The sequence below is a fragment of the Bombus pyrosoma genome, linkage group LG4 (assembly GCF_014825855.1).
Source record: "Bombus pyrosoma isolate SC7728 linkage group LG4, ASM1482585v1, whole genome shotgun sequence".
Classification (NCBI taxonomy): Eukaryota; Metazoa; Arthropoda; class Insecta; order Hymenoptera; family Apidae; genus Bombus; species Bombus pyrosoma.
This window is the reverse complement of record NC_057773.1, coordinates 13404566-13420576: the sequence shown is the minus strand read 5'-3', so window position 1 is coordinate 13420576 and position 16011 is coordinate 13404566. Positions and strand designations below refer to the sequence as shown.

General features: G+C 34.2%; 1 protein-coding gene across 7 annotated transcripts; it reads left to right on the top strand.

Moving 5' to 3' along the window:
• The first annotated feature begins 42 nt into the window (after positions 1-42).
• LOC122566734 lies at positions 43-15918 on the top strand. 7 transcript variants are annotated; one of them, XM_043724404.1, is made up of 14 exons: positions 43-405; positions 499-647; positions 1262-1377; positions 1482-1615; positions 1703-1814; positions 1914-2117; positions 2201-2304; positions 2401-2533; positions 2780-3386; positions 3473-3815; positions 3906-4044; positions 4408-4657; positions 4829-4876; positions 10287-15918. In XM_043724404.1, exons 1-14 carry the CDS (start codon positions 263-265, stop codon positions 12887-12889), a joined length of 5085 nt encoding a protein of 1694 aa, XP_043580339.1. In that variant the 5' UTR covers positions 43-262; the 3' UTR covers positions 12890-15918. The 7 variants fall into 7 exon arrangements, with proteins under 7 accessions (XP_043580339.1, XP_043580338.1, XP_043580337.1 ...); XM_043724403.1 differs by having other exon boundaries at positions 460-647; positions 3906-4035; XM_043724402.1 differs by having other exon boundaries at positions 460-647; positions 4832-4876.
• Positions 15919-16011: the final 93 nt, after the last annotated feature.

The following is a 16011-nucleotide window of genomic DNA, read 5'->3' as shown; positions in this document are numbered from 1 at the left end:
ATTTTGGAGTCATGGTGATGCTGATTAAGTTTAACGATTTCGATCACGATTTGAAATACATTAAAAATTAAATGTTAGGTTAACCAGAGTTGATCGGAATTTTTCATTTAAAACAGTTCTTAAAATATCACTGCACAACAAATAATGTACATAGAAATGTGTACGAATAAATGTCGATTTGACATAAACAATAAAAGTATTAGGAAATTTTGACATTCGACCGGAAGTCGTGCACATATGTTTACGATATAGGTTGTGTAAAATGGTGCATGCGCAGTTTCTACGGCCTGAATATGTCGGCTGGGTAAAATACGTTAACTGTTATCATGACTGGAACGATTTCCTTTCGTTAAGTTCATTGCTGTTAAATTATTACGAAACTGATCGTAACTTAAAAGTTGAAAGGTACGAATACGATAAATATTATTGATTTAGAAAGTCAAACTCGCCATATTGTAGATTAAAAAATTTAGTAAAGGAGGCCTTATGTCAACTCAGTTCAACATTGAAGGGGCCGACGACGTGTGCCAATATGAAGAAGCTGTTTTCAAAAATCGAAAACACGTCGAAGGAGCCTAACAGTTACATAGGAAAAGTTTTTGTGGTGGGACGTTACACTGTCACTGTCGAAGACATTCTAGCCGAAGGTGCGTCTTATTATCAACCTTGAATACTCATCACCCCTTTCCACTATTTCATTCGTCTGTTCGATCATCTTATGCTTCCCATATACAACTCGTTTATAGAAAACAACAGTATAGTTCATTATGTGATATCGAACACGAACGCCGAACATAAACCGTATTAAACTAAGAATAATTAGTAGTAATGTATATATACTGTTTGATATTCCAACTATTTTAGTTGGAACATTCAACTTTTACATTACATTTATATTAATTTATATATACATAGAGAATCTATTGACGATATTTACATTACGTGAGTGTGAATTTAAAACCTTGTTTTATATGTTTATATGTTTTCTTTGAAAACTTTATTGTACCAGATCCTTTAATGTGTATAAAAGTTAATCAAGTGTATACTTGAATAAAAATATGATATCTTCAGATATGTAGAGGAGATTGTGAGTAGATAAGCACAAGCAGTTAGTCATAAGGAATTCAATTGAATTTTATATCATATTGTAACAATAGTCTGGCTCAGGTTATATATTTTTATAATTTTAACATCTATTAATATTTGATATCTGCAATCTATCATGACTACATAGTTATATACTGTAATAATATCATTGCAGGAGGATTTGCCATTGTATTCCTGGTAAAATCTTCGAGTGGACGTTATGCACTTAAACGCATGTATGTTAATAACGAACATGATCTCAATGTATGTAAAAGGGAGATACAAATTGCAGTAAGTTTTACATACTTTTCCAACTGAAATAAAATTTTCTTTCGCATAAAAGGAATTGAATCTAGCTTGTACCTGTAAAGCTACATTCGTATTTTTATTTTCAGAGTAACTTGAATGGTCATAAAAATATTATTGGATATTTGGATAGCAGTATCACTCACATAGGTGGAGGAGTACATGAACTTTTACTTTTAATGCCTTACTGCAAATCTCAAGTTTTACAAATGATGAACAATAGGTTAAAAAAATGTGTTAAATAAGTCTGAACAATCACATAAGATATAGAAGAAAATTTGCAAGTACTTACCGACTGAATTATTTACAGGTTACAGACTGGATTTAGCGAGTCTGAAGTTCTGCAAATATTTTGTGATGTTTGTGAAGCTGTATCTCGACTGCATCATTGTCAGACACCGATAATACATAGAGATTTGAAGGTTTGTGTCTATCACATGCTATATTTGTCAGTTATGCAGATAATTCAGTAGCAGTTTTATAATATCCTTTTTTAAATATTTGCTTAAAATATTTTTCAGATTGAAAATATATTATACTCTGATACTGGCCATTATGTATTATGTGACTTTGGTTCTGCAACAGCAAAAATTTTAAATCCCAGTATACAGGGAGCGGCGATAGTCGAAGAAGAAATTAAAAAATACACGACTCTCAGTTATAGAGCACCTGAAATGGTTGATATGTATTGTGGAAAACCTGTTACAACGAAAGCAGATATATGGGTAAAATAAATTAAGAATTTCCAATTTAAACAATTTATTTGCGGAAAGAAGTAATAAACAAATAATTTTTTATAAATCCTTAGGCATTGGGATGTTTGTTGTACAAACTTTGTTTCTTTACATTACCATTCGGGGAAAGCACACTTGCTATTCAATCGGGAAATTTTACGATACCAAATCATTCAAGGTTTGTGTTTTATACATTCATATTTTTTTTTTCCATATATTTTATTTTTGATCGTCTTACATAATAAAACTGTTACAATTATTTTACATCGTACAGATATAGCAGAAGCCTTCATTGTTTGATACGTTATATGCTTGAGCCAGATCCTGATAATCGTCCTGATATTTATCAAGTGTCTGTGATTGCATTCCAAATTCAGGGAAAAGAGTGTCCAGTACAGAATTTACATGTATGTAAATGCGCACGTACTTATTTATTAAATATTTGAATATTTTATTATATTATTTATTTTATATATTCCTTATATTATGTATTTTATATTATTATATTATTTATTATTAAATTCAATTTGAAATTGTTATATTTTTCGTATAATATGTTATAAATATAATGCAAAATGCAGATTTATGTTTAGACATATCGTGGACATATCGTGCATGTTGCATTTTGTAATGAAATACTTTTATTCTTTTAGAAAGTTCAAACACCAGTTTTGGAATCATTACCTTGTCCGCCTATGGAATCTGAAAATATGAAAAGATCATCATTAGTGAAGACACCAAAACCGACTCCGGTAACTACTGTTGAGGGTACGTCAGTTACACCAAGACAACGACCAAAGGGGCAGGCTGTGAGCACAGGTCCTATAAGTCTAAGCGGTCAGATCGTGAGTCAAATATCTGGTCAAGGAACTCAGCCTCAGTCGCAAAGTTCTGTAGGAAATACGATTTCGTATGTTCAAATGGGTCAACAACTTGCTTCGTTAAATGCGTCACAACCTTACTTAGGACAAAATATGCAAGCAAGTGTTCAGCCATTACCAGTGAACACTCAACCATCTGCTCATCAAGTGTCAACGCTCACTCAAGTTTCGCCTCAAGTTTGTTGTACTACGACTAATCAAAACGTTCCCTTTGGACATCAGTCGCAAATCCAAAAATCACAACAGAGTCAGTCACAATGTTCTACGATTAGACGATCTCCTGTAAGTGTTCAAGATACTGTAGGTTCATATTACTTTGATTCACCAGTGGCAACAAACGTGAATGAAGAAAATCTAGAGGCGCTATTCCCACCGTCTGGTAAGAAGATTTATACGCAAAGATTTCTCTAAATTTCTCTTTATTAGATTAGATTGTATCTTATTTACTTCATTATATTTGTATAGGTTATCCAGATCCGTTTAAAGATGATAACAGAGCTATGCCACCACCCGCAAAAATACCACCACCTGTCGCTCCCAAACCTTCTAAAATTCTGCCTAAGGCAAATGTTTCTGCTAGTTGTCCACCTCCAAAATTTACACCTGTTAATTCGTTAACATCGAAGCTAAATACTCCAACGGGGCCTAATAAAGCTACTCCTGTAATAGTACCAACTTTACCGAAACCAGTCAATAAGACTGAAAGTTTAAGTCAAAATATAAGTTCAAGTACCTCCCCGCCCGATAGTCCGACACTCTCCTCGGTACGTCATAGAAGAAATGTTAGCGATACAAGTGCTTTTAATAAGTAAGTATATATATTTTTGTTCCACAAAACTAATTTATATCGATACGTTTGCAAAATTTATAAAACACTTATTTGTTGTTTGTACTATAGAGCATTTGCAAGCGAAACAACACAATTTCTAGCACCGTACGAAGCTTCAGTGAAATCACGTTCAGAAGATGCTAACACTCCTGAAGTTCTAACTGGTGTAAGACCTTGCCTAGGATCTAGTGCTTCGCATGTACGTATTGTAAGTACATAAACTGCACTGATTTGTCTTAATAATTTTCTTTAACGTTCATTTGGTATCTATTATTTAATTTTAATTATATCAGTATTGTTGCTATTATCACCATTCTTATTACTATATGCTCAAAAAAATGTTTATTACATTACATTATATGTATTATATTAATAATATATTTAAACATTTTTGGATCACGAATTCATTACTATTTAAGTTCATTAAATGATTTTAAATCGTTTGAATTATATAATTTATTGTTTTTATTTTCTGTATAGCACCCATCTTAAAAACATACAGGGTATACGGTGTCAATAAATATTTTGATATATTTGAAATCACTAAACAGTTGATAATGTTTCTAATTAGGGCGAACTTTCAAGCGTAACTGCTACTGAAGGAAGATCTTTAAGTGCGGATGTAGCAGCTTGGAATCCGTTTGAAGACGTACAACCTTTCAATCAATTAACGGAAGATCATATTTTTGGTGCTGAGTTTGATAAAATTAGAAGAGGCAGTAATGCAAGCATCGCTGGTGTAAAAAGTCGCGAAAGCCTCGTTATGACGTATGCAGAATTACCGGAAGATCCATTTGAATCTGCACCTTTTAGTTTGCCAAGTAAGTACGTGTTGTGATTAAATTCATCTTTAATCGAATCTGTTTTTTGAAAAATCATCACTATTAGTTGTAACATAAATTAACATGTCTGTATTAAAAAAATTGACATCTTTATATTATAATGCTTTTTTTTTGTTTAAAATAGTTGTAACATATTGACGTATTTTTTAGCAGGAAAGAAGAACAAAATTGGATCAAAGACTGCCGCACTTGCTGGAGGTAATGCATAGACTGCTTCGTATACATTCTTATTCCATTTGCCTTTTTCTCCTTTATGAGTCTGTATACAGCAGAGTTTTACAAATGATACGTAATGTACGTAAGCGTATTAAGCATAATCGATATTTCGTAATCTTCCTTTTCTTTCTCTCTTCTTCCACCCCCTTCTCTCACTCTTTAAATCACGTTCCACCAAGTCGTAATTAAATAGTATACTCAGGGCTGTATAATTCTTCCTTACATTTATGTACAACTTTTTAAATGTAGATTTTTGTCAAAGACAGCAAGACTAGCTTAAGTCGAATCCGCTGTCTAATGTGATACGAATAATGTAATTTATAAAATGATATATCGATACGTCGAGGAACAAACGTTGCAAAGACGAATCTCTATCAAAAATTATGTTCCTAGATAGACGCGTTTTAAACCTATCTACTAACTACTTACAAATTTATTAGAAGATAATGTGCACATGGGAAAACAATGTGTACAAACTTACCATCTTTCTTGATCTGTATGCTTGAAGATTTAAAGCAAAAGGATAGTATAAAATAACTTATTCTCGGTGTACATACATTGAAGACGATCGCAGCAATGCAATTGGGCATGATTATTCTTATAGAGTTACACTACAGCTTTTCTATTCAAGAAACGATCAAGTATTACTTGTAATGATGTAGGAAAAGAGATTTGATTTTATTAAAGTAAGGATAAAGTATACACAACTATAACAGAAAACAAGAAATTTCTTTATTCTGTTTTGTCGTTAACACTCCGAAATCATATATATATAAATATATATATATATGTACATGATTATGCTATGTATGTAATGTCGGGTACAGAACAAAATTAGTTTCAGCTGGGTCATGACGCACATGATAGAACAATAGAACAATAATGTGTACAAATTCCTTGCAATATACAGGAATAGGATAGTAATCCGAAACGATGATCGATTCTAGAACAAAAGAAACGAGGAAAGATAAAGTAGGAAAAGAGAATATTAAAAGCAAAACGAGTTATTAGAAAATATTCGACAAGGGTTTGTGTTAGGATTTTCAACCCATAGATAGGATTCTTCGCAGACAGAGTTAACAGTTAGTCCGCTTTAAGCTGAACTATAATTGCTAACAATATATGAATAATCGTTATAAAAGTTACCATCATTTCGTACTAACTTAGCGAATTACCAAGATAAAGATTACATAAAATTCACGTTCTAATTTGTACGATATTGGTGTCTTTTGTAAGATGTGTTTTCAATAATTGTTCGAATTACCAAAGATAGAGGAATAAGTTTTGACAAATGTCTGTTCTATCACGTACGGTGACGCGAGGAAAAGTAGGGAGAGGGGTGGTAGAATATATAATATTATTGTATAGGCAAGGATGAATCGTTAAAGGAAGAAAAACTGATACATTACACGAGAAACGTGTGTAAAAATTGTAAAGATCGCTGTTGATAAGTATCGATGATGGTTATTGTTATATACGAGGTGAAAAATTCGATTTTGATGTTTGCGAGACACAGAGAGAATTCCGATGTTGCTATATTTAATGAAGGGTTTTAAAGATAATCGGAAAGGGATAATATTACATACTTGATACGTTGATGTCGAGCTCACTTTTTCGTTGTGTGCATTCGAAGGGGAAAATTTGTGAGATGCTAATCGCGATCGTTGCTGCTATCTGATGTATTATTGTATTATTCATATGTTTATTAAGTAATACACTTGAAGTGTATCGAGTGGTGTTTCTCGTGGTTGTATATCTGTAGATAAGTAAAAACATTACAAATATAAGGATTTAATAAATGGTGGCGATAGTACTGTCCGTAATAAAATATTTCACGTTAGAAACAATTTCACGATACTCGGTCTTCAATTGTTCATACAATATGTGTTACAATATACTTTGATTTGACTTTTATGCCATGAAATTACACAACTATGTACGTATTTATGTACATATGTATATACCTATCCGAAACAAATTTCAATGTTTATTCATACATATAACTCGAATCATAAATTTGAGAGATTCCAAATAGAAATATACGTAGGTTAAATACGGAATTGAGACGGAGAGTAAATGTATATTACAATATCCATTCGTTGTTACATATTATCCCTTTTAACGAATTGTACACGTTATAGTCAAGTAATGCGATGCATTGTAATCTTTAAGTAAACTGTAATTTTAATTAGCGTATTACAGGTATACGTGCATAGACACAATTAATTTTTCTGTTAAAGCAACAGTTTCGTAAGACTAAATAACGAATGAGAGATTTATAACGCTATAAATATGTGTATACATAGCCATATATAGATATACACGCAAGCGTGCACGTACATCAAGAGACACATGTTTCACGATGTCAAAAGACAAATTTATATGGTATTGAAAAACACAGTGCGTGTAATATTATCTATCTACTAGTTTAACAAACTTCGATCCGCATAATGTACAATTTAGAAGGGGTTACGTGAAGTTAAGAGTGCAGTGAATGACTTTACATGAATTCACGGGTAGATATCGATTCTTTTTCATTCATACATCTCATTCATCTTTTATTGGACACGTATTATTACTATTAATAGTATTTTGGTTTTAAAGTATAAACAAATCGGAAAAATGAAAAAATTAGGAAGTATTAGGAAACTGTCAACCAACGCGGTGATTTAACAGTAAGCGAAAAGAGGCGAGGGAATCCTTTCTCTTCTTCTTTCTCTCTTTTTTCGATTTTCTTCCTTTTTTTATTTCTTTTCTTCCCTATCTATATATATGTCCTAAATATATATATATTTATATGCCGTAGAACTTGGTTTATGAGTGAATCTGTCGTATAAACGTAGGAAAAGCAATTCTGATGATAGGAGTTCTCTGATGTTTTTTCATTTATATAATAGGAATTCACGTTCAGATAAGTAGATTTATTCGGTAAAAGTTTATGCAATTAAAATTTCGTGATATAATCGGCTGTTCATATAAACGGAGTTCTACTGTAAAGTACATTTATTAGATTGCTTTTCTGTATATACAGCTACGTATAAGAATATAACAATCGATTAACAACTCCACACTAAGTATTTACACATTGAATTTCACTTTGTTTCATGTTTTCTTATTTCTTTGATACATTTCTCTCCATTTTTGTCTGTGTTTCAACATTCCTTTCCTCCTGTAAATTTTATTCTCGTACTTATCCTTCTTTTTTCTCACGCTATCTATTTTCTTTCTTGTCTTTAATCCTCCTTTTTTTCCCCCCACTTACTTACTTCTTGCTTACATCTCTCCCTATTTTCTTTATAATTTGTGGAAACACGTAGTACATATCTGTATTTTCGCGTATACATCGGTATTTTGAATATTTATATGGTAGTTCTGCCATAAATCTTGTAGGTAGCTGCGTCTTGCTTTTCGTTTTTAACTAACGTTAACGGAGAAGCATCAAGTATTTTTTCTTTATCTGTATAGCTAAAATGTCTGATCGTATCGTTTGGTAAGCACGTATGTGACTCCGAGCAAGTATTTCGCTGATTTTTGTCTTCACGAACTGCAGATTATATTAAGATGTAAATAGAATAGCAGTATATAGTTGATGGAAATGTTTCTTTAACGTGATATTTTATTGCCACGTCATTACCATTCAAAGCCAATAAAGACTCTTCTCGATAGGTTTTTTCTTTTTTTTCCTAATATTTTTTTCGCAATTGTCGTTTTTCGTCGTACATATTTGTATTTTATTTCTCACTGTCTGGAACACCCTAATGAGTTTGGGAGGCATATATAATTAATTTTCACTGATTTATCAGTTTATACGTTCACATACAGTAATGTACTATTCGTAAAGAGACATTAAAGAAGAAGAATTTGTCCCCTGTCGTTTGCCTTCCATTGTGTCTCCGTGTCTTCCGTTTAAGATTTGTGTATAAGATCTAAGTTTTAGATTGTTGTGATGATAACGATGACACACAATATGATTCAATTCGTTATTGTTCCGATACATTTGCTTTGATCCATCCATCCATTCAATACGCAATATAACGAATCGCACTATGCATATACATGCATCTTAATCACGAATGCCAAATGACGAGCACGTAACTCGAGAGCACCATAGGAGGCTGACAATCTTGGACATCTCGTATTCGCTGTATTAAGATAATGTTACAGCAATAAACATGTAAATTACCATATAGTGTATGGACTATTGTTTTTTTCGAATGTAAAACGCAGCAATTCTTTGTCCGTGTAGCAACTCTATTTCGTTCTACGTATAGAAAAATGATAACGTAACTGATCGCAGTACCGCTGCTAGTATTGTGGGTTGATCGCTTTTATGCTAGACACATGCAATAATATATCATTGAATCATGTTACCTTGACACAAAGATCATTACTGCGTTTTCTTACATATTATCCTTAACCCCCTGAATCTGATTAGGACTGTTCCAGACCATATGGTGACGGTATGAAGTAACACGGTGATGGTAGTAATTAACGTTGTTTAAAATAGAAAAATGAGGCACAGTTGCAAAATAAAAGCGGGGCTGATAACGAGAAAAAAAAAAAGGAGAAAAAGAAGGATGAGCAGGAGAGAGGAAGGAGGGGAGGAGGAAGAGAGCAGATAAAAGAAAAGGAACGAAGAAAATAAATACTGACGCTTAATTTATTGTATATATGGTGTCGTGTAAGGAGTGCGTAACGTACGTTTAAGCGTTTCAGAAGTACAGTGCACCGACTGTAACAGACCTAATCAGAGACAGAATAGGCCTAATATGACTCTTTATTATACAAACCACTTAAAATATTTGATTGTTCTCTTCGTAGTAAGATGGATGAAATTGTTTTATGCGAGAGGCAATAGAAAAAAAATATATATATATATATCGAACATGTAATTAAAGAAGCAGTAGGATTGCAAAGCGCGATGTTTCCGTTTATCTTTCATCACTATGAATGATATATTAAGAGGTTGATAACATATATGAATTGAAATAACGATACAATTAGAATGTATTGGTATTACGTTAAATGGTTTCTAACATATTTGCGCATATATGTATATGTAGGTAAGTACAAGTTAGTTTCTGCTGTTTTAAACAGAAACGTGGGTGACGGGACGATTTTAGCAAAAGAAACTATGAATGCCGATTATGTACATGACTCTATTGGTAAGAAATATCAATTATCTTGCTGCTATCGTTTTTTCTTCTTTTTTTTTTTCTTTTCTTCTCTCTTCTTTTCTTTCCTTTTCTTTTTGTTTATTCGTTCCTTTCGCCAGACTGACATCATTGCAATACGGAAATGTATGAATCGATATGTTGTCGAGTCGCGACGAAAGTTGTTAGAATTAGAAAAGATACAGTAACACAAGTTATGGACACATTCTGTTTTTCAGGCAAGTCACAATTAAACGGTAGACCAAGAATACCAGCGAAACAATGGAACCCGGGATTCGAGCGCCCCGAACTGGACCACAGGATGACAGGAAATAATCCTCCTATTTCTCCGCCATTTGTTCGGGTCCCTTTAGAAGATCGGTCTAAATACGAAAAGTTAACGTTCAACGCTGGTGATGTATCCAGCGATAGCGACAAAGATTTGTCGCAAGAGCGAATTCAGCAAAAGAGAAAAAGGGTGAAGAATGTGATACGTAGGAAGAGGAAAACGCAGAATGTGAACAAGGTCGTGGGTGATTCGACAGGCTCGGCTGGTAATTCGAAGACGCCCGGTGATAACTGGCGTAATCAAAGTATTTGTAACAGCGCCATTAAATTGAATGGTATCGGCGCTAATGGGTACAGAAAGCATAATAATATTCGAAACGGAGCTAACAAAGGAGAAATACAGGAGGAAGCAGAGGAGGTGGAGGAGGAGGGAGAGAGCATGAAAAAGGAAGAAACAGAAGGTGGAAGTAAAAGAAGGGAGAAAGAAGAAGAAGAGGAAGGGGAAGTTGAAAAGGTCGAAGACGAAGAAGAAGAGGAAGAGGAGGAAGAGGAGGAGGAAGAGGAAGAGGAGGAGGAGGAGGAGGAGGAAGAAGAGGAAGAGGAAGACGACGATAAAGATAACGATGACATAGATGATAACAATAACGACAACGACAACGAAAAAAGAACTAATGAAAACGATGAAAAATATGAGGGAACAAATGAAGCAACTCCGGAAGGTATATATAGAGTTTGTGGTTCTCTTCATCATTCGGAAAGAAATGTTGTTACTACGAGTGAACAAGATTACAGAACGAAAAAGTCGAAGAAGTATTATCGAGAAGAGCGATCGTCGATCAGTCCGGTAAATACGGATCCAGTCGTCGGGCATCAATATGGAGAGAAGCCTCTTTTACTCGATGACGAACTTGATCCGGAACCGAAACTCGATTACTCTTATGGCGATCCATTCGTCATGGATGATCGGTATGGGTCAAATTATCAGTCGTTCAACGACATCGGTCTGTCAAAGAGAACCGAGAAGACGAAACTCCTGAGCGACGTATTATGGAAATTTGACAAAGACGTTTTCGCGTTAGCTCCGTTTCCAAAGTCATCCAGCTATTCGAGAAAGGGTAACGATTTTCAAGAGAGTAATCAATTTAAAAACGTAGCTCCCGCTACCGAGACGGTGACGGATGTAGAAAACAAGTTGCTTCCTACAGGAAGATGTAATTCATCCTGGAAGTGTGCAAATGTCACGAAAACAGAGGGATTCGCGAATATCGACTTGTTGTCCGGAGAAACGCAACGATCTCCGGTTACTAAGGCAATCTCGATTGTTCGCCGAGACTCTGAACGGAAAAGGAACACGATGCAGAATCAAATAAAGGAAGTGGATCAAGATGATGAGATTCAAGCGGGAGGTGCAGTAGTCCGAGAAGAAGATGAAGTGGATGATAAAGCGAGAGTAAAGATAATCGAAGAAAAAGAGAAAGAAGCGGAAGAAGAAAAAGGAGAAAACAAAGAGAAAGATTTATTCGGTTCATCGCCGTTTAGTCCGAGCAGTTTTGTAATAAATTCATTTGATTTTAACAGTTTACGAAACGTTACGGAGCAAACACCGAAACAATCGACAAAAATGACGTTTGCGAATCAAGAAGAATCGTACGATGGTTACACTCAAGTGTCTGTCCATCCCATTCAGGCCCAGCAATCCTCGCCGAACGTTTGTCATTTGAAACAAGCTATTACCACCGCTGCAGCGGCAGCATCATCGACTACAAAAACAGTATTGAACTCTAAATTTACCGATGTCTCTGCGAATAGCGATTATTCGCATACGTTTTTGGATACTTCGAAAGATCTTTTTGGTTCCATTCCGTTCGACGAATTCGCATCTTTGCAATTAAACGAAGAAAAAAAGAGATCGGAGACTCGCATGCCATTTGTTCAGTTATCGTCATCGTCATCGACGCAACTGCGCCAGTCGCAGCCACAGGAGCCGGGTTTCGTTGGCGAAAACTTAGACGCGATGCTATTAGATAAAGCGCAACCACCGATCGCTGATCGAGCAACATCTACCTTACAAGAGGTATATACGATTAAATCGGTTCATCATACTGCTCGAATCACTGTTCAAACAATGAACAGCGTATCGAAACCGGACGTTGCATCGGACATTGTTTCGCCCATGTCGCCGGAACCGTTGGTGGTTACCGATGACGATCACCACGATATGCCAAGACATAAAAAAGAAAAATCTAATAAATCGGAGAAGTCGAAATATCATTTGATCAGTGAAATTCATAGCGATATTAGCGATGTACTGTCATCGTCGAAGCTAACTCACAAAAGTAAGTCGACTTGTTACGGTAAAAAAACACCAAGAGCGAAAAAATGTTCTGTCGTTAGCACAGCTGCCGGTTTCAGTAACATGAGCTTTGAAGATTTTCCGAGCGACGAGAACGAGGAAAGACAGATTAGGAATACGAAAATCGCGCCGTTCGAAGTAATAAGAGAACCTGAAAAACGATTCGGTTCGTTGAAGAGGAGAAGCAACCCTTTCACTTGAGACTCGAAAATAATGTGAATAGAAATTAGCGTGAGTCTATCACACCTTTCGAAAGGACATTATATTGACATCGATCCGCGTAGAGACTCGACGGTTACATTTTTTCATTTATTGTCAAGCGAAGTGCAAAGCATGGAGAGAGTAAATCTTACAAAGCGATGTATTTTATCGATATTTGCATCGATTTACATTTTGTAATGCTGACACTCTCTGTTATCACATGCGATCAACTTTCCTTTCCTCTCATTTTCCCTTTTGCTTCTTCTCCTTCTTTCCTTTTTATTGTACATGTATAAAACGCTGTGATTTGTATATAATATCGTACGTACGTACGTACCGTACGTAGCTGTAGTTAGCGATCGAAAAAATAAGCAGCAAAATTTCGTTCCATCTTTGTAACGATTCAAAAAATATATTCTGTTATGGTTCTCGCTCCATTTGGAGAATCTTTGCTTTAAAGAACAATCTCCTATATATTTACCTTTCGATTAAAAATCATACGCTCGATCAATGTTGCTAATATATATCTTTTTAATCAATACCTAAAATTAATATATATAATTTTAATCTTGAATTCTGCGAAAAAATGGAATACCATAAAAAGAGAAACAAATAAGAGTAAACAAAAAGGTAAGACAGTGGGGGGAAAGGAGAAAGGGGTCGAATAAAGAAAGCTGATGTATCTATTTTTGTAGCTAAGTGTTTTCACTATGCTTGAATAGCTTTCTGCTACTGCTAGTACTAGTACTATTACTACCACCACTCCTATTCCTACTACACTACTCTTCCTCCTACTACTACTACTATTACTACTACTACTACTACTACTACTATACTACTACACTACTTCTGCTGCTACCGCTACTATTATTATTATGATCTGTCAGGTCATAGAAACGATGCAATATTTCGTAGAATAGAAGTACAATGTCAAAATGTGGTCAAATGATATACATTTTTAGTTAACTTTCTGTTGATCGTTTATGTTATGTATCTTCTAATCTATATAGTACTTTTACAAAAAGCCGATCTTAAGAGAGAGAAATACCGAATTACGTTGTATGCTATGCATCATAAGTAATGGCATAAAGAAAACGAACACCGAACATGTAATGGAATACGAATGGAGAAAATATTTTTGAATTTATTTCATTAACGCGCGCGCGTGCCCACCCCCTTCCTTTTCTCCAGACACGGGTCACCAAGTAAATCGACATCGCGATGCAAGTTAGTATATGTATAAATTTGACAATTATATACATATACTACATTAAACTCGATAGGTACACGTGCAGCTTAAAAATTACCGAATTAAACATACGATCAACATAGTATCTACGAATCGAAGAAATCTTTTGCTGGTAACAGTTTTTATGTACGTACGTATACACGTGTATACATAATATTAACACATTCCATGCGTAGGACGTGAACGTACGCGCCATGGGAATTTCTTATATTTTTGCGAATGGCACCTGGATAAATGGATACATGTTACAGAAAAATCGATTTCCGCCACTAGAGATCCCCTTCGATTTTGTGTGCCGCATTGAATGCGTTAATAAGATCCTAAGCAAGTTGCGATATATTAAAAGATTATCGCATCATACAATACATATAGAGAATGATTTTAGAGATTAGTAAAGTCTACGTTAAAACGAAGAGGATCGGTGGGTAATTATATAAAAAATTATCTTTCTATGATATCGTTTAAACACCGGTATAGTATTGCCTTCTTTTTCTTTCTTTCTATTTCGGATTATGCGATAATCGATCATTTTTGCACAATGATGAAGATTCTATGACTTTTCTTGATGCAAATCTACAAGTAAAAAGATGCAAGCTCTCGATAAGTTACTATTGCGATGTGTAATAAGAATAAGTGTTTGATATATAGGTGTACGAGTGAAAATGCTTAGGGGAACGCGCATTTGAGGATTTTTGAAAAAATGATGTTCGCAAAACGTACTGTTAACGCGATCATCATGGCTGTATCGACAATGGTGTAGGAATATCTGCTCAACGATCATCTCATTCTTTGCGTAGTCGCTGCAAAAAAATACAATACGTTCGAAAAATCGGTCACGTTGCAAACATATTATTATTACTAGTATACATGTCGCTGCTACGGAAACAACGATTTTGGGCATTGTGGCAGGAATGATCAGTATGTGCTGAGATCAAAGTTGTTTCAAGCAGGTTTCAAATAGAAGATAGAATTTATAGTTACCTTCTTAGTAAATGAGCTACGATTGCAGCCGCAATTTAAACACAGTCCTGATAATGAGTGCCGTAACTCGATGCGTTGATTTATATTAAATCTAAATAATTGATACATCATAAATCTACGACGATTGTAGCTTGAAAGTGATTGTGCGAGTGGATGAGTGAGGAAGCGAGTAAGGGAGAGGGGGAGTGATAAAGTAACTATTATTGTAAATATTAATAACATACTATTACTCGCCATAATGGTAAAATTGGAAAAATAATTGTTTCAGTATAGCAAATATATTTAATGTTTTCTTCTACCATTCTTTTCCTCCGTTTGTTATCGTTATCATAACGTTTAAGGAAACATTACGTTATCGTAATATTAATTAAGAAGATGCATCGAAATTCTTTTCCATGCTGTAGTCGCAAACAAAGAGAAAGGAAAAGGGAAGTAAACCAGACAATATCGTAAAGATGTTTGTATAATTATTGTGTATACAAGACTGTGTAAGTACACATTTATGTATATGCACATTTATATACATTTCTCATTACATGCTTACATGATAATATTTCGATTCTTGCAAGAAAGAACTATAAAATATAGTCCTTAGAATAACATATATACATATATTATGAGTTTTAAACTTGACGAATTTGTAATTTTCGGGTGATAGGGAAACTGTTTAATTTAATATGCAAATTTAAAATGACATAATATGTCTTGCAAATATTATTTCTAAATATGTATTCGAAAATGTTAGTTTTTCCGGTATTGGAATATTAAATATGACAAAATAAATTAATAATTTAAAATATTCTTGGTATTTTTATCTTAATTTTCTATTAAAATTAATTTACTTAATATAGGTGTACGTATATTAAAGAAATGTGTAACTCTATATTTGTAT

Bases quoted from the DNA above. Each gene is read 5' to 3' on its own strand.
- LOC122566734 (XM_043724401.1), top strand. From the start codon at position 263: ATGGTGCATGCGCAGTTTCTACGGCCTGAATATGTCGGCTGGGTAAAA. The intron at 1,616-1,702 runs GTTAAAAAAATG...AATTATTTACAG, and splicing joins TTACAAATGATGAACAATAG to GTTACAGACTGGATTTAGCG. The intron at 2,534-2,779 runs GTATGTAAATGC...TTATTCTTTTAG, and splicing joins GTCCAGTACAGAATTTACAT to AAAGTTCAAACACCAGTTTT.